This window comes from Indicator indicator, chromosome 20 (assembly GCF_027791375.1).
Source record: "Indicator indicator isolate 239-I01 chromosome 20, UM_Iind_1.1, whole genome shotgun sequence".
Taxonomy (NCBI): Eukaryota; Metazoa; Chordata; class Aves; order Piciformes; family Indicatoridae; genus Indicator; species Indicator indicator.
In genome coordinates this window covers 9,699,365-9,723,093 of record NC_072029.1, presented here as the reverse complement: position 1 = coordinate 9,723,093, position 23,729 = coordinate 9,699,365, and the positions used below count along the sequence as shown (strand labels likewise).

The 23,729-nt window shown below is 39.2% G+C and overlaps 1 protein-coding gene across 8 annotated transcripts in view; it reads right to left on the bottom strand.

Annotated features, from left to right (window-relative positions):
- The window catches only part of PARD3 (par-3 family cell polarity regulator), a 415,339-nt gene that overhangs the window by 236,816 nt on the left and 154,794 nt on the right, over nucleotides 1–23,729 (bottom strand). For 6 of the 8 annotated variants that reach the window (XM_054389981.1, XM_054389984.1, XM_054389980.1 and 3 more), the window contains exons 4-5: nucleotides 19,067–19,245; nucleotides 7,003–7,134 (exon numbers count right to left, since the gene is read on the bottom strand). In XM_054389981.1, coding sequence (XP_054245956.1) covers nucleotides 7,003–7,134; nucleotides 19,067–19,245 — 311 coding nt within the window. The remainder of the gene's footprint in view (nucleotides 1–7,002; nucleotides 7,135–19,066; nucleotides 19,246–23,729) is intronic. The other 2 variants (XM_054389987.1, XM_054389986.1) reach the window with 1 other exon arrangement.

Sequence of the window (23,729 nt, the reverse complement as noted above, 5' to 3'; positions counted from 1 at the left end):
GCCAGTCAGTCCCACCTCTGTGCCTTGAAAAATCATGGAGAGGATCCTCCTGAAAGCTTTGCTAAGGCATAGAGAAAATGGGAGAAGAGGTGATTGATGGTAACCAACATGGCTTCACCAAGGGCAAATCACGCCCATCAAACTTGGTGGCTTTCTATAAGAGACTTTTTACAAGGGTTTGTTGTGATAGGAAGAGAGGGAATGGATTTAAGCTTGAGGAGAGGAGATTTAGAATGGAGATGAGGAACAAATTATTTACAGTGAGAGTGGTGAGACACTGGAACAGGTTGCCCAGGGAGATGGTGAATGCCCCCTCCCTGAAGCTGTCAAGGCCACGCTGGATAAGGCCTTGAACAACCTGGGCTAGTGGAAGGTGTCCCTCAGGGGGGTTGGAACTAGATGAGCTTTAAGGTCCCTTCCAGCCTAAACCATTCTATGAATCTATGAAACCACAGGGACCCAGTAGGAGACCCCATCACTGGATGTCCTCAAGATGGGACTAGACATGGTGCTTGGTAGTATCATCTAGGCCCTCTCCAGGTCTCTTCCAGCAGGGGCCATTATATGAGTCTTTAAATTTCAGCCCAGGTCATCTGTCTACATCTAGGAAAGCGAGTGTTTGAGCGTGAGGACATACACCTGACCATGGTGTATGGCTTTTTCTGCAATAATTAAACCCATGACTATCTTGGCAAAAACATCTTTTAAGGTTTTGGGTTGGCTTTTTAAATTTTATTTTATTTTATTGCAGACACATATAAAGCCACATTCTGGCACTGAATTCGTATCTACACAGCAGCATATAACAGAAAGTAGGCTGTAGCCCCCAAAGTGTCTCACCTATTTAATCTACAGTATGAAATGACAGATTATTTTTCAAAGGAGAACAAGATAGATGCCAGCATGAAACATTGTTTATAAAAGCGTCACTGCTACAGCTGTCCCCGAGCAATAAATGTGTTTATTCCAACCTCCTGCCTCATATAAACTGAAATCCTCAGCACTGAAAAACAACTTCAAATCCGTTCATGACTCCAAGACAAATAAGAATCTCTTTCCAAGCTTTATACAGAAGAATACAGAGATTCTTCTGAATTCAGAAGACATGACAGCTCTTCTAGGGAGTTGGAATTAAGAGGCAGAAATAGTTCAAGTTAAGACCTATAAATCAAATGGTTTTTAAATATGGGAATCAAGTTTAGACTTAGAAATTTGGATCTGAAGCCAATTAGGTTCAAAGTCAGATTTAAACCTAGCAAAACCCTATGATTTTCATTCTCACTACAGGCCTGCAATTCTGAATCTCAAAAGAAGTGACAGAAAAAAATTAACCTTGAAAGCAGAAATCATCAACACAGAAATAGAGAACATACATGGCCATCATAAACAGATCGTTTTATTCTTCCATACCCTTTTTATGCATTCTGACACATCATACAGAACCAGCTCCAGCAACTCTCCCAGACTGAGATGCATTTGTGGGAACTGGGCACACACCACAACCAGAGCCTCAGCTGCTGGAAGCAGCTCAGCAGGGTCCTGCCTGAAAGCAACCCAGCTGAGCTCATGCATGCCTCCACTCTATACAGATCTGGGCTCCAGTACTACACAACAGAAGTTTGAATATTTTTATGTAAGCACTCCATTATAAAAATCTAAATGTAAGTTTCTCATTTTGGAGCTCACTGCACATTGTATTTTTTTTTCTAATATAATAACAGTAAATGCAGCACAGAGAGAACACCGAAACAAGCCTACAGAATAACCACGTAAGGGTGGTCGTGTACAGATGAGTGATATCCCAGTACCACTACACTTATGGGAAGTCAAAGGATATTAAAAAAAAAAAAAAAGATGCAATGATTTTGACCATACTACGTATGCGATATGTACATACACTATGTAGTATGTTATGTAGCAGCAGAGGCTATGAGAAAGTATTATTGGGCTAAATCAAACTTTTCACCTTCTTCATAGTATAAAGACAAGAAGAAACTTGCCTTGCTGTAGCACTTGGAGCCTTCACAAGCCCATCAGGTGGATGCCAGTGTGATCACATAGCCAAGGATCCATCTCAAGTACTAAAACCCTGAATTTCCAAGTGGATATAGGACTGGGGAGACTTTGAACTCTTTCAGGGGCACCTTGAGGTTTTCAAATGAGCTTTCTGAATAGCATAAACCTTAAGTGTCTCCTCTACCAATGCACTGGTCACTGCTTCTGCCCATAGTTATAGCTATGATCAATTGTTTAACACCCAGCCAGGTGCCAAGCCATGCCCTTTTCAGCTGTGTTCTACAGCTCTATCTGCAGAAACAAGCAAAACCACATGAGCCATGGCATTGCTCACTACCTGGTAACACTTTTTCCTTCCCTTGATCTGCTTCAGTGCAGTCCTGCCTGGCTTCACAAACTTAGAATAGCCTCCTAGCTACACCCATACACCATTGTGTTTCCTATGGAACCACCTGCTAAAGAACCCCCAAAAAAGTGACAAGACCTTTGCATTAGGCCTAAAGCTTCCAACATCTCTATATTTATGATAGAAATCCCTTATCAGGAATACGACAAGCTTTAAAAATCATCTTTGTGCTTTATAATTTATACACTGTCATGGTCCTACATTCATTAAGGTGGTTTTTACAAGAAACAGCTTAAGAAGTGTGTGTGCTCAGAGAGAGAGGAAAGCAATGAACTGTCTTGGTATGGCAGAGAGTAATGGATAGTCTGTTAAAAATGATTTCTCCAACTGTAGCCTAGCTAATCCTTTTTCCAAATCTTAAAGCATAACTCCTTACTACTGGCAATAATTTTTAGTGCAATTTTAACCTCAACATCTGAGGAAACTGAGACAAGGGCCTTCACCCCCTGAGCCCCCCCATTTCCACGCTACAAAACACAGAAGTTGCAGGTCTTTCCACTGTAGCTACAGTCATTACAAAACTTAGAAGCCAAAATACACCTGTCAGACAAAGAGAGACACACAAGAGGTACAGTAGTGAAAATAAAATATTTATATACATTAACTATACCACTATGAAGCCTTCATAACTAAACAAAACAAATGAGCTGTATTTCTGCCTTCTATTCTTTTGTTAAGGCATAACATAGAAGCAGGGGTTTTGTTAAGTGAGAAGCTTGACAACATGGGTAAACTGGAGCATGAGAATCCACAGGAAATTAGTAGTTTAAATTCACCAACCTACTTCTGAAGCTCTGATTATGCTTTTTCAACTGACAGAGCTGAAACACACTAATTTACAGCATGCAAATGTTTTCAGAGAGTATATTCAATCATGCTAAAAGCAGGCCTTATTTTGCTGAAAATACAAGATGAAGGTAGATCTACTCTACAGCTGGAGATACAAGACCATATGCTACTTGCACATCTCATCTTGTCGAAAAAGGAACCAGAGAAACTGTACCAGATTACTATGGGCAGATGTCACAAACAAGAATAACTTAAGGGAAGTGTTCCCTACTGCACATTTCTGCTCACAATGAAAGCAGTGGTAACCAACTTCTCTTCCCATTTCACAGTACATTGGAGTTGCTTTAATCTTTTGCTCGATACTAGAAAGCTACTGAGATTTTAGGAACCAGACCTGTTCTTTATTAATAACCACAAAATTTTACTCCATCTCCTACGTAGCTTTCATGCACTGAGAAATACAGATGTATCATCAAATACATAGATATATGTATATAGATTTACATACAGGTTTAACTGACCCAGCCTCACTGCACTTGCAAATCTGATCAACCATTTCATAATTCAGCAGGGCTGCTGCAGGATTTCCCTCTCCTGCTGCTCTCACCACTTCCCAGTGCATGGCACAGCCAGGTGCTTTTAATCCTTCTGCAAAATGGGCCTTGTCAGCACAGCAAGGAATATACTGCTGAAGTCCAAGATGTCTTGATTGCTGCCAGTTCTAATATTTCATTAATAAAACTAAAATGACCATGTGTGAGAAGATTTCTGTGTACTTAAAACTCAAGGAATTGGTGAAGAGTTTAACTCTTTCATGCATTCCCTTTTCATGGCTCCCTGGTATGAAACAGCATGAGTTCAGATTTGATCAGGCCCTGAGCAAGTCTTGAGGTGAGATGAGGAAAAAAAGATTTCTCAAATGAAGGTGGTATTACCACATACATGAATAAATTTCAGAGGAAATAAGATTTTTTTCAACTATTCCTCAAAGTTTGGTTGCTGTAGGGCAAGAAAAAAGTGCTGTGGAGGGCAAGGTGAAGAACAAAACACAACTTCTCCCTTTTCTTTTTTTAAGATATTTCAGAATTAAATTAGAGATTGCCAATTTTTGCCTCATACTTTGACAATCAGTCAGAGGGAATTAATGACATAATTAATGCATGAAAGAGTGAAAAATACAATCCTTGACTTTCTAACCGTATTCTGAAACTGTTAATTGAATTTTTGGCTTTATAGTCATAAAATGCTTCTTTGGTACAAACAGTTTCTCATAATTTGTGAGCTTGAGAAATACCAAAACTTTCTGAGAAATATACAGATCACTTGCCCTGTGGACAACCAGAGGGCTCTGGAACTGACTGGAAACAATCTGTAGGTAGATATACCTAACCAACATTACAATACCAGAAAGAAACCAGAATGAATATTTTCCATTTTTTTGATGTATCACTCTAATTTAGCAGAGCCCTGGTAAAGCACAATAGACAGGAGCAAAAGCGATTATTTCCAGGAATCTTAATAGGCTTCATGCATTCCTCCACTTTTAGATGCTAAAAACTAGACAAGTTTATGAAACTATTTCTTTAACAACTGCTTGAACACATGTAATTCTGTGCCCTTATTAGTCTCTGCTACAGCAGCTTATAATGATTTCCTAGAAAAAAATCTCTCTTGCAGTTTCATCTGCAGAATGGGCTGTGATGCTTTAGAATGACAGTTTGCTCCACAATTTCGTTTATTGGTCTTGTCCACAGAAAAATAATTGTCCTTCTTTGGCACATCGTGCCTTCTCTTCTCAAAGTGCAATTCCAGTTAAATGTTCATGTGTGTTAGAAGCTGACAAACTTCATCTTGGAAATTTTTTTGCCTTATATTCAAAAGGAAGAGATGAAGCAAGCTTTGAGAGAAGCAACTGAGTGCAAGCTAGAATAGCAATCCAACAACAAGCCACTGGAATCTTCAAGGAGAATGCAGTGTTTACTACTGTCTTCTCTAAAGAGCCATAAAGGCTCTGCCCTAGAGGTTTCTTGGCACTGTCACTGACTTGCTCTCTGTCACTTCTTATGCACATACTGGCAGGGTGTGCAGAATACTCCACCCCATCCACAGCTCTGTTAAGCACACAGGAACAGCACTGGAAACTGCTAAATTAACTGATGATGCCAGATAGCAACCTTGTCACTTGAGTTTATTCTTCACAGAAGTGAAAGGCTAAGAAGTGGGAAATAAAAAGCCCACAGAATATACTGAAAAAGATATTAGAGTTTAAAATCAAAAAAGAGTGAAAGACTATCTCTGCAGCTACTCCATCCTCTGACAGGGCCTTTTCTCTCTGTAGAGCTGGGCTCCATCCCACTCTCACCATGGGCTTGCTTCTCCTCTGTGCACCCTGTTAAACAGGTTTCAGTCTAATTAATTATCCTGCTGGTATGAAATTGCAAAAGGATCCTGGTCTTCCAGGTACATGCAGATTCATTAACACATTTAATGAACAAACTCTCTCTCTCTCAAAAAAAAATGAGCAAAACCAAACAAAAAGCAGAAAACTTGCTCAGAAGAAACATGATATTGGCAATTTCATACTTTAAGCAGTTAACTCAGGGGACAAATACACTTGCAGATTACAACTAGTGCCCAACTGTTTACCTAGTTGGTGAATAAATTGAACTAGTTAAGCTGTTCAGAGACTGAAACTTCATATAAAACATGATATATTAAAATATTCATGTATCCAACATTTTATAAGACAATTACTACAAAGATTCCTAATCCAACTTCTTTTGCTGAGACAACAGTTTCATTGGGTGCCATGGTGAAAATCTAATAGAGGCATGAAAATATGCCTTGAAAAACATCAAAGAAGCAGAACTGTCACAAGAGATGCCTTTAAATCTGGGCAGCAACTTTCCATTTCAACACAGGCAGATACAGAGACAGCAGCTAAACTCATCCACAATAACTCTAGGATAAGAGTAACATAACTACCACTACCATCAACTGTGCACAGGAAAACATACAAGGACCAAAAAAACGTAAGACACATAGTTTTAAATTAATCTGCAGCTAATTAAAAGATACAAACCAGTTAGTTGCTCACACTTGAACATTTTTATTTATTATTTAAGCCTCTTTTTAACTGAGAGTGGGGTTGAATAACGGATGTTTGGAATCTCCTAGGATTTGGCAATCCTGGACTTCAAATGTCAGTATGGGATTTGTGGGCAAAGGAGACATGAGCCCAGTGTTACACTCTAAACTTTCCCCCTTATTCACCAGGCACAGTGTTAAGAAGCATGGGTTGTGTTAAATGCCACATTTCATTTTCAAGCTAAAAATAAATATGATAGCATTGTCTTCACATTTAATGTTAATATACTTCACAATGGTAAGAATACCAAGCACTCAAAAGTGCAATGCCAAAACTGACCCACATTTGACTATTCTCTAATAGCCTTATTGGCTTTCAAAGGCAAAATGTTTATCAAAATAAACACCTCTACTTAAAATAGCTCTATTGGTATCAGTTGTGAAAAACAGCAGCACTCCACATATTATATAAATGTGTTTATGACTCAAAAATTAAATAATTTGCAGTTGTCTATTTCAGTTGTCTCAGGTTTTGGAAGCAGAAAGAATCCCATACAAAATTAACTCAGGATCACGCTGGCGTTTGTATCATGCCTAGGAAGTCTGTGTCACATATGAATATACTTCTTTATAATAGCTTGGAGTAGCTTAAAGATTAGATTGATAAAGTAATATATATATATACACACACACATATATATTACCTGTTCTTGCCTCTCCAGCCACTTGTCCACCATGGGATGACTGGCACTTAACGATGAACGAGCATTGTCTCTCTGAAACTGGTTAGACCAGCTACTAGTATCTCGTGGTAGGCTTCTGTAGTTTTCATCTTTCTAGTTTAAAAGAAACAAAAAAGTGTCTTATATAAAACAACCAGTCCTTGCACATTAACAATGCAGCTGGTTATTAAATGAATACAAATCTGACAAAAGAGAATACAGGTCCAGCTGGACCCAAGGACAATGCAACTGCCCAGCCATTCAACTGCAGAAGCTCTCCTTCCTTAACACTAGAGACACCCAGCTAAAGCCCTCGGGGGTTTTGTAGCTCCTGCACTGACTTGTGCTTCGCTACCTCTCATTTCCAGCCTACATACTCAGCAAGGCTTTTAGAGCATGGTTTTCCTCAGCTTGATTCTCACCAAAAACAAATATACCATACAACAGTCTGTCCAGTGACAGCTAAGGCCACTATGTAATTTTCCCAAGCCTCTGTATGTAATCAGTTTTACAATCAAAGCTGCCTCACTGCTGCAGGTACTGTCCTTTAGAACAGAATAGCATGCTACAGAGTTCAAAACCTGAATTTATTATTGCACATAGTAATGCTTTGCTTGGTTTGCCTGAAGGTACAGAAATACAGTCACATATGTAAAACAGCAGCAGATGGAGATTGTGCTGACAGTGATACACTTATCCCATTGAGACTGATAAAAAAGAAAGATTTATTTTTTTCTTTTTAATTGATGAGTTTACACATCTTTCCCACAAGCTGTACAAATTCTTCAGCTTCTAAGGATGATTAGTCCTTACCCAGTCTGATCACTGAAAGCCAATAAAAACACAGAGGCAGATCTTTAACGATGGGAGTTACCCTGAGCCCCAAGTCAATGAATTACGAATAACTTAAATAGGTTAGCTCCTTCCAACTGAACTAATAAATGCATCTGAAATTCTGCTTAGCTTTCCAAAAGAAGATTATAAATATACAAGTATCCTTTTTTTTCAGAAGCAGAGGATCTTTTTGCAGACGATGTTTGTCTATGTTCATGCCAAATCAGATAATTTAGACAGTGTCTATTTTTTTAAATAGGATTGTAGTCCTACATATTTTGCAACACTGCTTTTAAGAATCTCAAATAGCTCTAAAAAACCATAAACACCACCATACATCACAGATAAAAATTAGGTGGTTTTTTTTTTCAGTTCTAGCACATAGCAGATTTTTCACCCTTTCTTAAATCAATACTTCATTCCATCCTTTCTCTGTTTACTGTGTTGGTATTTATTTGGCCTGGCACAGTACTAGCCCAATACTCTGAGATATGGAGTGTAACATCAATTTCCTTACAACTGTCCTTCACAGCTTTATTGCTTGCAAATGTATGGCAGGTTTTGCTAGGAAATTAAGGTCTAACTGTGATACATAGGACAGTTTTCAAAAGCTTTCTGTGCAAGAGCAACCTTTTCCCAGACATATCAAATTTAAGCTTTCTTAATTGATGACAACTTCTTTTCTTGGAAGAGACTGTAGCATGAAATAAGTCTTCCATTTCAAGACATTAAAAACCTTGAATTCAATCAGCACCAGATAACCTTGTAAAAATATGTCTACATAGTAACCAGCCTAACAAATCACCATCAGAAATTAGTTTACCTTGCCACAAAGGAGTAAGAATTTTGCATCTTCCAAGCACTAAAAATAGAAGTCCAACTCCCCAGTGTGGTTAACCACACTGCAAACTAGAAACTTGCTCAGTCTCTCTCTCAAAGGGGCAGTGGAACTCAGCTGCTATTTCGTACAACTGTCCCTGAGCAGAGTTATAAAAGGGCACAGTGTGTACAAATTGATTTTTTTCCTGTTGCTTCTCTTACTTAATTCTTCTCTCCTGGTGACAAAGGTGGCAGGCACAATTCCTATGAGCCAAAACAACAGCTTCTCTTGTCCAAAGTGGTAGGAAGGTTTAACACAAAATCAAAATCAGACAAAGAAATAATGAAAGATCATTTTATGCACAGAAAACCCCATCCACTGGTGTGTATGTTATTGTCATCTCACAATAACTCCCTATCTGACAGACCATCACCTGGACTCTGTGAATAGAGATTTCTGTCAATGGAACTGGAGGTTTTCTGTATTTCTGTACTTTACAGATAGTCACATTTTTTTTTATTGATTCACGTTAACAATGTTCAATATAACTATGTTCAATATAAACTCCGTAAAAAGACACTTTTATCTATGCTGCACAAAAATCTCCCTCCATACAGCACCTTTTACCTGTACACAGGAGTGTTTTGAAAGGGAGAAGGAAAAAACTTCATCAAGGGATGCGTTGTCCTTCAGCCATTCAAACAGTAAAGCCCCTGATCCGAATCATGCAGGACAGTCTTAATGCTTGGAGTTTATATTTGAACTTCACACTGTAAGACTCTTCAATGTCACAGCACACAATATAAGGGAAATTATCTAAGATAAAATAGTTCAGTTGGGCCTCTTGGGTGCATCTGTACTAACTTCAAGAATTCTGCAAGGAGTTTACTCCTAATACTACATGCAGCAAGCAGAAGGGTATACTTACTCCAGCTACAGAAATATCTCTGCTGTAGCCCACCTCTGTAGAAGATTGCCTTTCTCCTGCTAAAACCTAAATCCCTTCATTTTATACAGAAGGCATCAAAGTCACTCAGCAATTTTTCTGACAGAAGTAAAAGCTGTAATGGTAGAGAGATGTGGTTCTTGTAACTTCTTACGTTTCTCAGTGCTGCTCAGAGGCTCAAAACAGCACTATTATCAGTGGAATAAAACACCTTACCAATGTTGCAATCACACACAGACTCATATGGTGCTAGCCAACCAGTGAAACATTAGAAAAACAACCCAACCATAGTTTTGTCCTCCACTCCTTTCTTTGTCATTGCGTTTTGGCAAACAGCTCCCCCTGCATCCCACAGGTGACCACACTGGGGCAAGCACTAAGCTAGACCAGGAGCAGAGGCCAGCACTTCCAACACTGGCACACATGGTCCTTCTCACAGGCAGCAACACACCAAAACCATGAGATGCTGCTGCCCACCTGAACCCCATCTCTTCAGGGATCTCCATTACTGCTACTTCCAGGTCTAATTCAAAGATAGTGGTGAGAAAGCATAGAGGTGGAGGTGAAAAACACATCCCTGCAGCTTAGACACTGGGATTTACTGAACCAGCTGCAATGTTGTTTGCTATTTTAAATCCATCTATAGGGTGGGGTTGTTGTAAAATATGCAGATGTTAACCCAGCAAGCTTTACTTCAGTTCAGCCTGATCTAGCATCAGCACACATTCTCCCAACATCCAACTGGAAAAGGTCAGTGTCGCTTTTAACTGCAGTACCATAAAGGAAAAGATTTCATGGTACAGAAGCCATCGGGGTCACACAGGGAATTCTCATTTCTTCTGCAGCTGCAGCTGTAAGCCCTCCTGGGACCAGGGCTGACATGCATCAACAGTTACAATTAAATGCCCTAATTTTTTTTTTTTTTTTTTAAAGTTTCTTTCCCCAGCATCTTTGGGGACCAAAGGCCATGTCAGCTTTATCACATCTGAAATGGAAATTGATCAATATAACACTAAAACTGCCAAGTCACAATATCACTGCTACACTTAACAGCAGTATTTTGCAGCATTTTTAATGAGGGCACATAATCTAGCACCTCCAGATTTCGTTCAGCATGGTGTCCCTGCAAGGCATTACCGGAGGGTTGGGTGAAAGGAGCCAGGAAAAATGAAGCCATTTTGCCATACTTTTAATTTTGGATGATTTGCAATACATAACAAGCTCCTCAGCAAAGACCTTGCAGCTTGTAGATGAATAGATGCATTGGCATGATACATGTACTTAAGTTACTACCTGTCAATGCATACACTCAATCACATACTCCTACAGACTTCTTGCACCTCTAACCCAACCAGAATATCCTCCACATGGCACAGTGTCAGTTCCACATCCATTATCACATTTACCACCAGGCAACTCAGCAAACAGTGAAATAGTTGGGGATTTCATTTTCTTTTGACCTCCCACATGGCCAACCTAAATGTGGCAAATTTTGGTGCTGTTTGATTGATTTTGTTTTCTTAATACTAAACAGTAATATAGCAGGAGTAAAACAAAAAAGACCTCTTCATTGTGTGGAAGGAGATACAAAAACGTAAACCAAGTTTCCACTCTAAGTATTTCTACAGCAAACTGCCCACCTATATTTATAATTGTCATTAATAAAGATCATTGTGATTACTGATTTTTCTCTTCTTTGGGAAATTATCCTCTCTTGCTTGGGTTTGATTCCTTGTGATGATGGCCTCACATTGAGAGGGCATTTGTCCACGTTTATAAGAGATGAGACTTTGCTTAATCTTTGGAGGTTTGAATTTAATTTGGTAGACTTTGGGTAAATTTGTGTCTACAAGTGTATTTATTGTTGTTGAATCACTATAAAGGCTGCTCTTTGCTTTCATGCTCTGCTACATCCCTGTTAGACCCTGAACGGTTTGGTTTCACATTCACAGGCTGCTAAAAGCTGTAATTAACAAAACATTCAGATAGTTTATGTAAATACGTCTCTGTCTGATGCAAACATCTGTTTATAAATGCAGTAATATACCCATATACATTTTTCATGCTGCCTGAAATTCTAATAAACATTCCTGGAGTACTTTGTTTGGCTGTTTCCTGTATTGTTTTTAACTGGATTTTAGGCAAATAAATGAGGGATAAGACCAACTGAATAGCCCCATTTCTCAAAAAAAAAAAAAAGGCTGTACAAATAATGCCTATTTTACAGCTAAAACACATTACATATGAGAAATTCATTAATCCCACAGATGCACTGAATGAAAGACAATGATTCCATGATTCCATGAAATTCCCCTTGTAAAAAATCCGAAGCCTTCTTGTTATATAAAGGTCAGATTTGGAGTCTTTCTATTAATCAAAAGCTTTTTAATAACAAATTGTCCCAATAGTTTACCTTGAAATTAATTGTACCTGCTACTTTATAAATATCCATTTATCTTTAAGAAACTGACACTACTGCTTCAGTGAGCTTCCTTTTTTTCCTCATTAGGTTCACTTTATCATTCTACAGTTCAGTTTCAAAGCTTGCCTTCTTTTGAGGTGTATTGAACAACATGATGCCAAGAGCTACAGATGAACCCCAGCCATCTAATGCATGTAAGAAGGAACTGGTTCCAACCACCCAATATCAGGAACTTTTGATCTTAGGCCATTAGTAGAAGGAGACTCCCACATTAAAGAATTATCACAGCTTTGTGCCTCCTTTCAGCGCTGACACGTAACAGGGGTCATTTCCAGGAACAAGTGAAAACTGTCTTAGGATGCAGATAGTACCATAAAGAACTTGCATGCCCTATTTATGATGAAAACAGATGAAAGGATTGACCACTCTCTAGTTATTCTGATGTTTTCAGAAGGACTTGTCTTTAGAAATGATCCTCTCTATAGCCCTGTGAATGGAATTAATGCAGTATGCATTGACAGCAATTCATTAGATGCCAACAAGGAAAAAGGCAATTGAAAAGCCAGTGTTCTGCTTAAGTCCTGTCAACTGATGCTCAAAAGTTTCCAGAATTGTCCAATTCCAAATCATGTATTTCATGTTATGCTTTGACAGACAAACAAGGCCTGACCTTAAAAACACAAAGGGATGAATGGATTAGTTTCTGTGCCTGTGGTGTTATATGTAAATATTTACTGTCAAAGAATATGGGCTAAATTAAGACTAAACTAAAACATGAGGCTGCCTATCCAAAACATTGGAGTCTCTCCTGTTTACAATAGAAAAATAAAAAAATGTCATGATCTCTGCATATATATATGCAAAGCCAGAAATTACCATGCTTGGGGAAGAGTGGCTGGAAAGCAGCCCAGTGGAAAAGGACCTGGGGGTGCTGGTGTACAGCTGGCTGAACATGAGCCAGCAGTGTGCACAGGTAGCCAAAAAAGGCCAATGGCATCCTGGCCTGGATCAAGACCAGTGTGTCCAGCAGGAGTAGGGAAGTGCTGGTGCCCCTGTACTTGGCACTCGTGAGGCCACAGCTGGAGCACTGTGTTCAGTTCTGGGCACCACAGTATAGGAAAGACACTGAGGTCCTGGAGCATGTCCAGAGATGAGTAACAAGGCTGGTGAGGGATTGAGGGCAAACTTCCTCAGCCTCAAAGAAGGAAAAAAATCCTCACCGCATCAAATCTCTCTAGCATCTTGCACTAATAACCTGTTTCTTTTGGGGACAGAGAGGAAATTTGATAGATGGGCTTCCACAAATGGATGGCTCACAGCAAAAATAAAGGTAAAACAATGAAAGAGATGGAGGAAATCACACCTTCATTTGGGATTTGTTGGCTTTGTTGGTGGCATTTTCCTTGCTTCTTAACACATCTGGTCATGACTGACATTTGGATGCAAACAGTTGAATCCTGTCTGTGCACACAGTACTCAGCAAACAGAACAGCATAGCATCAAGTGGTGCACATTGGCTGCTACCTCTCTGCACAAGGCAAAGATTTTTCACTTTGTGTCTCTCATTCCCAGGCTGCTGAAGATAATAAGAAATACTGTGTTTTCACATTTCAAAAGTCAGGAATTTTGAGTTCTTTCATAGAGATTTTTTTTTTAATTGCACTAAAACATCACTAGCTGCTCTGCTAAAGAAAGTCAGACTCTTCTTCATGGTAGACAGTGAAAGCACAAGAATCATAGAGGCAAGGAGCACATAAAGAAATACAAGTTATTTTATCAAAACATAAGAAACAACTTTCTTACTGTAAGGGTGATCAAACACTGGAAGGGGTTACCCAAAGACATGGTGCAGCCTCTGTCCTTGGAGATGTATATACTCAAAACTTGACTGCACACAGACATGCTCTAGCTGACCCTGTCTTGACCAAAAAGGTCAAAACCTAGACAATCTCCAGAGGCACCTTCCAACTTGAGCTGCTTTGCAATTTTGTGAAATTTTACACACTACCCAGGACAAAACCAACACACACTATGTTTATTTTATATTGCACTCTGGCTACAATTCCTCTAAGCTATTTCATCATCACATGACAGGCTGCCGGCAATGAGTTACTGTCACAAAAAAAACCCAATGTATGCAACTTCTGGGGTTTGAATTTCCATTAATCTCTCTCCTAAAAGCACATTTTCCACATTAAAACACTATTTCATCATCTGTGGATAACTCATTCTCATTCTCCCGTCCTTTCAGACTACATGAAATCACATCTGAAATAACAAAACTCTTGACTGTCTCACTGAAAAAAACCATGCTCAAGTAAAACTGGGTGAGCCACTGAAGCCTTAAGAACTTCTCTTTAAAGAATTCCATTCTTATTTTGAAAGCAGAAAGCTGCACTCATCATGCATGGGTTTAAAACCTATCATGCCAGAGATGCCAGGCTCTCTGCATTTACCTTGTACTTCTCAGACGATTCTGTTGTATTACAGCAGTTAACCAGCATTGCTCATCTGGTACACAAGACCTCCCGTCTGCAGCAGCACAAATCAGAGACAAAAGTTCCCAAGAAGCATCAGCAGTATTTTGGTCTCTTGTTCCCAGAATGATGCCCAGTCCTTTAGTCCACAGCTGAGGGAGCTTGGGTTATTCAGCCTGAAGAAGAGAAGGCTCTGGGGAGACCTAATAGCAGCCTGCCAGTACTTGAAGGGTGCCTGCAAGAAGACTGCAGGGGCACTGTTTGCAAAGGCCTAGAGTGACAGGACAAGGGGCAATGGTTTGAAATTAAAGAAGAGACTTAGACTGGATGCTAGGAACAAGTTCTGCACCATGAGGGTGGTGAAACACTGCAATAGGTTCCCAGGGAGGTGGTTGAGGCCCCATCCCTGGAGCTATTCAAGGTGAGGTTCAACAAGGCTCTGAGTAACCTGATCTAGTGGGAGGATGTCCCTGCTAACTGCAGGGAGATTGGGCTGGATTATTTTTGGGGGTCCCTTCCAACGCCAACCATTCTATGATTTTATGCCAATACAGTAAAATAAACATCTAAGGGAAAGAAATGTGATTGTCATTAATGCAGCTCACACCTATTAAAGGCAGCTAGTTAAGCCAATAGACTTTGGTACTGAATTAAGAATGTGATTCAAATTAACAGTTACTCAGAAAACAACAGTATCAAAAAAAATTTTACTGCAGTGAAGAAAAGCACACATTATATGCCTCAGCTGCATGCAATCTGTTCAGCTGTACGGTTCAATACAATTCAAACAGAATTACAGCTTGCAAATCAGGTATTACTGCAGGCCTTGGAGAAGTTATTTTTACTAAGGTATTTCTTCTTGTTTCATTAGAATGGCTCAGGGAAGCAAGAGACGGGATTAAGACAAGCTGTGATTCACTAGGTAATACAGAACTGTCTCTCACACACACAAAAAGCAGTATCTGAAAGTGATTTTAATATCGAGTTTTTAAAAACTCCTGAGAAGTGAGTTTACCTACCCGAGCTGCCAATAATCACGAGCCAATTTTGTGAACACTTACACAGATGATGAGACCTAATCATTTGGTTGAGACCACTCATGGGAAGGATATACAAAGATGAGTTCAGGAATCACCTAGCTGAGTACAGTTACTGACATTACTGTAAGTTGTAAATAATCAATAATAACAATAATTCTTCAAATAACTAAGTACTTTGTGACACAAAATGTCTGGCTTCAAGTTGTTATACAGGTGAACAACAAACACAGAAACTAGAAATGATCAAGACTGCAATTCTAAGGAAGCACAGAGTGTATTGAGACATCCAGGCAATAAATAAGCTGTTTCTTTACAACAAGATTATTTGAAAACTGGATGAGAGCATGTCCAGTTTGGTGCAAGAGCTTCATTCCAAAACATCCTACTCGCTGTATATAGCAGAGCTGTACCTCAAACTCAACGCACATCCAAAGGACTCACTTGGATCCCTCCAAACCCAACTCTGTCCCTTTCTGGTCATTCTTTTCCTTCCCTAAGGAGACAGGAGAGCCTGATTGTCCTGCTTCATCTACCCTATACTATTTCTACAGGTAGCACTACAATTTATTCTACAGGATTCTTCAAACGTCCCACATTTTCCTTCTTTCCCAGTGGCCTTTTCCCTTTTTGTTTGCTCAGAACCACTGGCATATGTCCTGGCTCCTCACAGCCTTTGGTGCACAGCAGCACTCCCACGCTTTCATTTCATCTCAGCGTGGGCATCTGCCCGTTTTCCTGCCATTCCAAATTCTCACTCAAAAGGAAACAAATACTAATCAGGAGTCTTCTCTTGCTTGGCCCCAAGAAATAAATCCCTTCTGCCAGATACATGCAGCTTCACTCTGCTAATTCCTCCAAAAATTGGACAGGGTTTCTACCTGTCAATTATTTCTCTTTAGAGGTGACAGGCTGAAAGTAATGTCACTTCTTAGAGTCAGTAGGTGGATGAAGCTTCTGGCAACTCTCCCAGAAACACTTTTCTTGTTTCTGCAAGATACTGCTGGGGCAAAGTTGCTAATCTACAACTGTGCTGCAAATCTCAGCCCAAGAACATATGTTCTTGTGCTGTCAAGAGAGAGAACTGCAGTGAAAACATTACATAGTGCCAACTGCCCACAAAAGATAGATGGGTGCTCAGGCCCAATGCGCCCAGCAGAAAATTAAGATTGTTCTCCTTGCTTTGCTTGAAATGTCTGTGTCATCTATAATCAATGAAACAGTCTGGAACAAAAAGCAGAGCCATCTCTTTTTGTTATCCGAGTAGCTGAAGAAAACAATCTAACACAAGGTAATTAGTGAGGACTTGCCATAGTTCAAATAACAAAAATACATTTGTAAAAATCCAGTGCTTAAAATCCACTTTCTTTGGTGATTGCTGACAGACTTCAAAAATGTGCCTTTCAGAATGCTACTACACATGAAATTGTTGCTAATACTGGAAGAGGAAAGGAGAATTCTCACTATCTATTTCTAAGAAATGGGATTCTTGATTCACATGACAAAATCAAGACCCTGAAAACACACAAAAACCCAGTCTAGCACACTGAATTTAGGATTAATTTATACCATAAATTACACAAGCAAATATTTAATTCCAGCTGTTTATTGCATCTTATCTATTAAAAACAGTCCACTCTGTGATCTGATCTATTTAAAAGATCAATGTATAGAGTGTGCAAAAAAGGTTAAAACCCATGACTGGTATTTATTGTATTAAGTAACCTATGTTAGTACTTTCCAATCTTCTTGTTTTAATGTCTCTTGTGTGCCTTGCTCCCATCACTACATGAGATGATGTACATTCCTTTCCAGTTTGGTCACCAAGCTCCAGTAGTCATGAAATATTTTCATGAAAATCAAGAGTAAGTGCATGCTGAAGAACTAAAGATGCCAGGAGATTAGTGTGAAAGATCAGCTGCTGTTCATTTCTCTCCAATTTCTGCTAACTTCAGACACTTAAAGAAATCTGATTATGCCATGTATGGTCCTCCATATCTGCGCTTGTGGAGTAATGAAGTGCAGTTTCATTATCATTTCAGAAAAATTAACTGAAAATATTAACACTTCAAATGGATTATCTTTTCCTCCCCTTCCAAAATCAGAATAATATAAAAGACGTTTTTCAAAACACTTTGCACCTCTGTGCCACACCAATATAGGTGACAAAGTACACCATTGCCTACCTGAAATCCCCATCAAGCAGAGACTTAACAATACCACATTAAACTGATGCCTCTGTAAGAATGTGGCCCTCAATGTCTATGAGCATGGTGCTTTTATGCATTTTTAAATAACCAAAACCTCACAGAAAATAGTTCACAGAATCACAGAAAATACTCCTTTGGAAGACACCTTCAAGATCATCCAGTCCAAAACTTCAACCCAGCACTGAAGGGTCAACATTGAATCATGCCCTTAAGCACCAGTCCCACATACCACTCAAACACCTCCAGGGATGGTGACTCCAGCACTACCCTGGGCAGCTCATTCCAATGTTTGAGAACCATTTCAGTGCAGACATATTTCTCAATATCCAATCTGAACCTCCTCTGGTGCAGCTTGAAACCATTTCCTCTAGTCCTGTCACCTGTTACCAAGGAGAAAAGGCTGGCCTGGGCTCCTTCTCACCTCAACCTCCCTTCAGATAGTTCTAGAGAGCAAAAAAGCACGCTCCTTGTAGGATGTGCTCCAGGTCCTTCAACAGCCTCATGGCCTACAGTTGCCCTTCAGTTCATTAGCAGCATGTAAAGACTTCTTTATTTGGGGTGTGGGAGTCCTGCCTGCAGAGTCTGCATTTATACTGAATAGAATTAATAATAATAATGAAGGAAAAGCTAAATGGCTGTAACAAGCTGCATATTTTCCAACAGGATTTTGTTCTGTGCAGCCAGAACGGTGACCAAAAGTGCAATTTTAATTTAAAATGCCTAGTTCTTGTTGGAAAACACACAATTGTTTTTCCTTTTGAGTTTGTCTGTAAGTTACCATCACAATTAGGGGCAACGCTGGAGGCTGTACAAAAGAGAATATTTATTTAGTTTTGAGAATGTTATCAAGGAGACACAGCATTTGCAATTTGTCCTTTGTATTTACTTGACTAGTGCCTCAGAAAGTAAAAACTGGCAATGTTATGTCAGAAAGAGAGAACAAACCAGCTCTGGGCATGCAAATTATGTATGGAGATCAGTAAAAAAAATCATTATAGATATGGACTGTTTGCATTCAAAGAAAACACATGACAGCATTTAGGCCCTGCTTTGCAGAGTAATGAGAAATCGGAGCTTCAGCTACAGGTAATGGCAAGAATCAAGTGTTTAGAGTCCCTGCTGTGGGCATCACCGAGAGCCTCCAAAGGGTAGGATACATCTGCAACTCAAAAACTCCTCCAGTGACAATGAGGTTTGGTAGACAAGGTCATAAAACACAAGTTCAAACCAGGAGCAGGCGACAAGTCAAGATTCACACACATCTGTCACTTGTAGGGCAAAGAGGAGGAAAGCAATATACCTTTCTTTCATGAGGACTGGGTACCCCAGGGGTGTTCTGCTTGAGGAAGCCTGCTGTTGTGGACCACCTTGTAGGATTTTTCCGTGAAGGCTCTTCTGAAGAAAAATTTGTGTCACTTACAGAGGTTGAGAGGCCAATCAGTGCAGGGTCGCTACTACGTCGGACATGAAGAGGCATATCTGTAGAATAAAACAGACAAGTAAATAAACACTGACTAGATTTAAAATGTTTTTCACATAGCAAAAATATTTTTTCAAGCTCTGGATGGGTGGTTTTGACCAAATGTGCTTTCACAGAGTAAGCAGTTATTGACCTCAGCATAGCTCCTCAAGGACAAGGTTTGTTTCCTCAAAACCACAGCCTTGCTGCTTGGCCACACAAGGAGAAAATGAGGATGAAACCAAACTGTTTGAAACTAGCACAGCTCGCTGGCTCTGCGAGCGCAAACACAGCACTGCCACTACCTGTCGGTTGCTGTGTAAAATAAAAAACACACAAACAAACAAAAAAAACCCTAAGAAACTAAGGTGACACACAGAGGTTTTTAAAAGCAAGTAGCCAAAGGCCTAAATTCAACAGCCTGCTGACAAAGGGGTGGATTAGGATGTGTCCCCCACTCCAGTGTCACAGCTGCAGCATGGGCACTGCCAGTACAACACGCTTGCAAGAAACTGCTCACCAGCCTCTTTGCTGCAAAAGGCAGACTCCTCAACTTCTAAAATACACTCCCCATTTCCTTCTCAAAACCCGTGGAAGTGCCTGTTTTCTATTCTGCATTCTTCCTTTGCCTCTTCCCAATGGCCAAAACAAGATCTGCACTGATTTACCCTGGTTGCCTCAGCCTTCCAGCCTGCATGACTGACAGGAGAGAAATATTTCACTCGTAATAAACGATGCAGCAGGCAGGTAGACTGATTGGAAAGAGATAGGGGTTTTTAATATAAGTAGAGGTCAAATCCTTTCTAGAAACTTTGATGGCACATTAAAGTTAGTTTCTCTTGAAATACAACTTAATTTTTTCCTATTTCATTTATTATCCTACAACAAATATCCACACATCTATCATCTTGCCCGTACAGAAGTTTCATTGCCTGTATTTGCAACTTCTTAGCACACTCTCACTCAGCATCAGAATGGAGGGGATGTGATTTATCAGTTTTATTTCTCTTTATTGCTGCACTGGGAAACTTGAATGCAAAGTAGAAACAGAAAAGGTGGCATGTAAGCCGTGGAGTCAGTGGGAAAGGCATGCTGGGCAACAGCTACAGAATGAAAACCAGGACAAGTTTTGATGAAACAGTTCCCGAGGAAGCCAAAGGTGCAGGTCTCACAGTAATAGCAGAAAATACAATAAGATGAATTTCTATTACTAGTCTTAAGATTTGCAATATCTTTAGGTTAATGTTACATGTAATGATATTGAACAATCTTACTTTGCATGGCATTATAAAGACACAGGAAAACAGTAAACCATGCCACACAAAGAAAATGTCTGACATCCCTTTATTTTTTTTCCAATTAGGAATTGTGCTGCTGAGATATGCACAAGTGTTACATGACCAAGCACCAACACAGTCACTGTTCCATGTTCTTGTTATTCAAATAAGAATAACAAAGAATTAACGATTTTTCTCCACAACTCTTGTGCTCCTTCCTTGAAAAAGTCTTTTTTTTCCCCTTCATTTTCATAACAAAGTATTTATTTCCAGCAAACAAAATGCTTTCTTTTATAAATATGTATAGACATATTTATACACACACATATGTATGTATACATATATGAGGGTGTAACAGAACTACACATAATTAAAAGAACATTTCAGGGAATATTAATTAAACAGAAAACTATTTATGGTCTGAGTGAATCCTACTTAGATTTTGATTACTGAGTGTATACTCAAACTCACAACAGGGGTTGCTTTGATTGCCTTGTCTGCAACTACTTCAAGTTGCATAGAGCAGCTGAAGGTAAAGCCTCCTGTTTTCCCCCAGTTGGCAAACACAAGGAAGTTCACTATCGAATCCCAAGAGATCCCTGTACCAAAGGTGGCTCAGCTGCAGTCCCACAACATGTAATGAAGTGACCCATGAAGAGCAGTGCCTGTGCTGCTGGCAAAGCCCTCAATACTCTCATTTATTAGATTAGTCTGGGCAAAAAAAGTGGCTCTGTAGTCTGCAGTACCACTTAAGAAAAATACCAATCTATATTTGCTCCAAGCAGCAGCCCATGCATATTATCCTGTTTGCCTTAGCTACCCAACCCTACAACACAGAATTCCAATTTTCAAACACGAGTTCACTTGCTCCTTATGCTCATACATCTATATATAAGCACAGTGACAGCAAAATGTTCTTGTATTTTTACATTGTTTCTTCAAATTGCTTGACAAAACAAATTTCAGTTGGGTGCACTTCTGTAAGAACAGAAGCCAAATTGCCAAGAAGAAAGGAAGGAAGAAACTGGAACTCAAGTCAGCACTTCTGGAAAGGAGCGAACAATTAGCACTGCCTTGGCTTTTTGCTTTATAGCAAAAATCTGACAGTTTGCAGCAGCAACTTTTTACCACACAGGAAGTTAATTATGCAATGGAATTCCCAAGTATTAAGAAGCTCCAGAGAATATATTTAGATAAGAAGTTTCCCTACATAACGTGTTGCCTGATGATCCACCTCTAAAACAACCCTTTTCATTGTAGTAAGATAGGTTTTGAGCTATTTATAGATATCTATTGACCATTTCTCCACATCTTTCCCAAAACAGCTGTCAGTCTAAAGATACAAGAGGATCTCGTCACCCCTTCAGGAAAAGTGATTTGTGTTACCAACCGAAGTTCACACTAAACTGCATTATAAAAGCTCATAATTTGGATGTGTTGGATCTAGTTAAACTAGAAATTTAAACATCTGTTGATTTTTTTTTCATTGTTGCAATGGGACAAGCACGCGGAGCTAGCTCCAGTGTGTGCTGCTTGGCAATGGTCAATACCTCTCCAGGTACTAAATCAAGAATTAAATCTTAGCCACCTTCTGTCAACCACAAGGTGTAAATACAATCTCCTGCATTCCACTCTCCTATTCTATTCTGACAGACCATTCTCACCCTCCATTAAAGAACAACATAAAAGAATACATTGAACAGATTCTTCTCCCAATATACTGTTGGTTACAATCTTCTGGTTTACTTGAATTTATAGATTTGAAGAGGATATACTTTGAAATATTAAAAGGAAAATCAAAGGAAAAGAACTTAATAATTAAATCAGGAGATGAAGTGCGCATGGGACTGATGCAATGTCACTGATTCCAGGATGATGGCTGATACTGTTTGAAGTCTGTGGTTTCTTTGAAGAGTGGATAAAACAGCAATGAACTCTAATCACAAGGCTTCAAATTCTCTGTGGCACTAATGCACTGTAAATATTGATTTGCTTCTGCAGCTAAGGTGCCTTTTAAATAAGCACTTGAAACAGTAAATCTAATAATGAATTACAGGAAGTTTAAAAAGTCTAAGAATCAAGGAAAAATTAAATTAAAAATCATGAAAGTTACCACTAACTCAGTTCCTGAGCCACATTCAGGGACTTTAAGTATTCAACCCCAAGTACAATACTATAACTTCAGAAAGAATTATGTGTGACAGAAAATCCCATTAAGTTATGTATATAGGCACAGTTCTGCTAGAAAATGGTTATTTGTAGGATAAATCCAAGCTGGATAACAAAATGCTCACATTCATAATCATGAAATTCTGACTGGAAGTCTCATTTTATTAAAAGCAATGGCAGTTTCAATATAAATTATAAAACCAGCCAATACCCATTTTATAACCATCTTTAAACTTTAAGAACATAGAGTTGTACCTTCCCTTCCTGCCAGCAATTCCATTTTTATTTTAAAAGGGTCACCACCTTCTCTGATTTTCTAATATGCTCATGAGCAAAAGCATTTCAGGATCTGGCAAATTTCATCCATAAAGCTGAATACATCATCCTGCACACAGGCATTCAGTGCAAAGGATGGTGGTCTCTCAGAGCAGAGCTAATATATACCTTTCCCATATCAATTTCCTCTCAGATGTCAGCTTGGAGGGCAGGACTACAAAAACACGTTCAGATCTTGGCTATGCTATATAAATATATGTACATTTCCACTGATGTTTCAGCTCCACAGCATCATTGGCAGCTTGCACAATTTGTTGTGCAGTGACTTTAAAGCACAGAAATGAAAAATTATCTTATGGTCATTTCTAGCCACCTCACACAGACCAGCAGGCCCATGACTGATAAGTAGACATGAACAAGATATTTTTTTCCCCTCTCTCCACACTCTATAGTCTTTTTTGAGACAATTATGAATCAATAAAACAGAAAAGCTCTGTGGGAAAGAGCACTTTGGAACCAGGAAGTTACTCAGGTTAGACAGAGGTCCTGAAATTCAGCCCATAGATCTGTCTGTATGCCAGGGTGTTTTGTACATATTCTTATACATTAGCTTCTGTTTACTCAGGCTGAATTAAATTGTATTTTTACAGTAGGTGTATTACATCTCCACTGGGTTAGTTCTTTTTTCTCCATTCAGATTACTCTCCTTTCTTAGTTTATTACCATCTGAACATTTAATTACTATTTACAGTAGTGCTTCTACTCTACTACTCTATTCATTT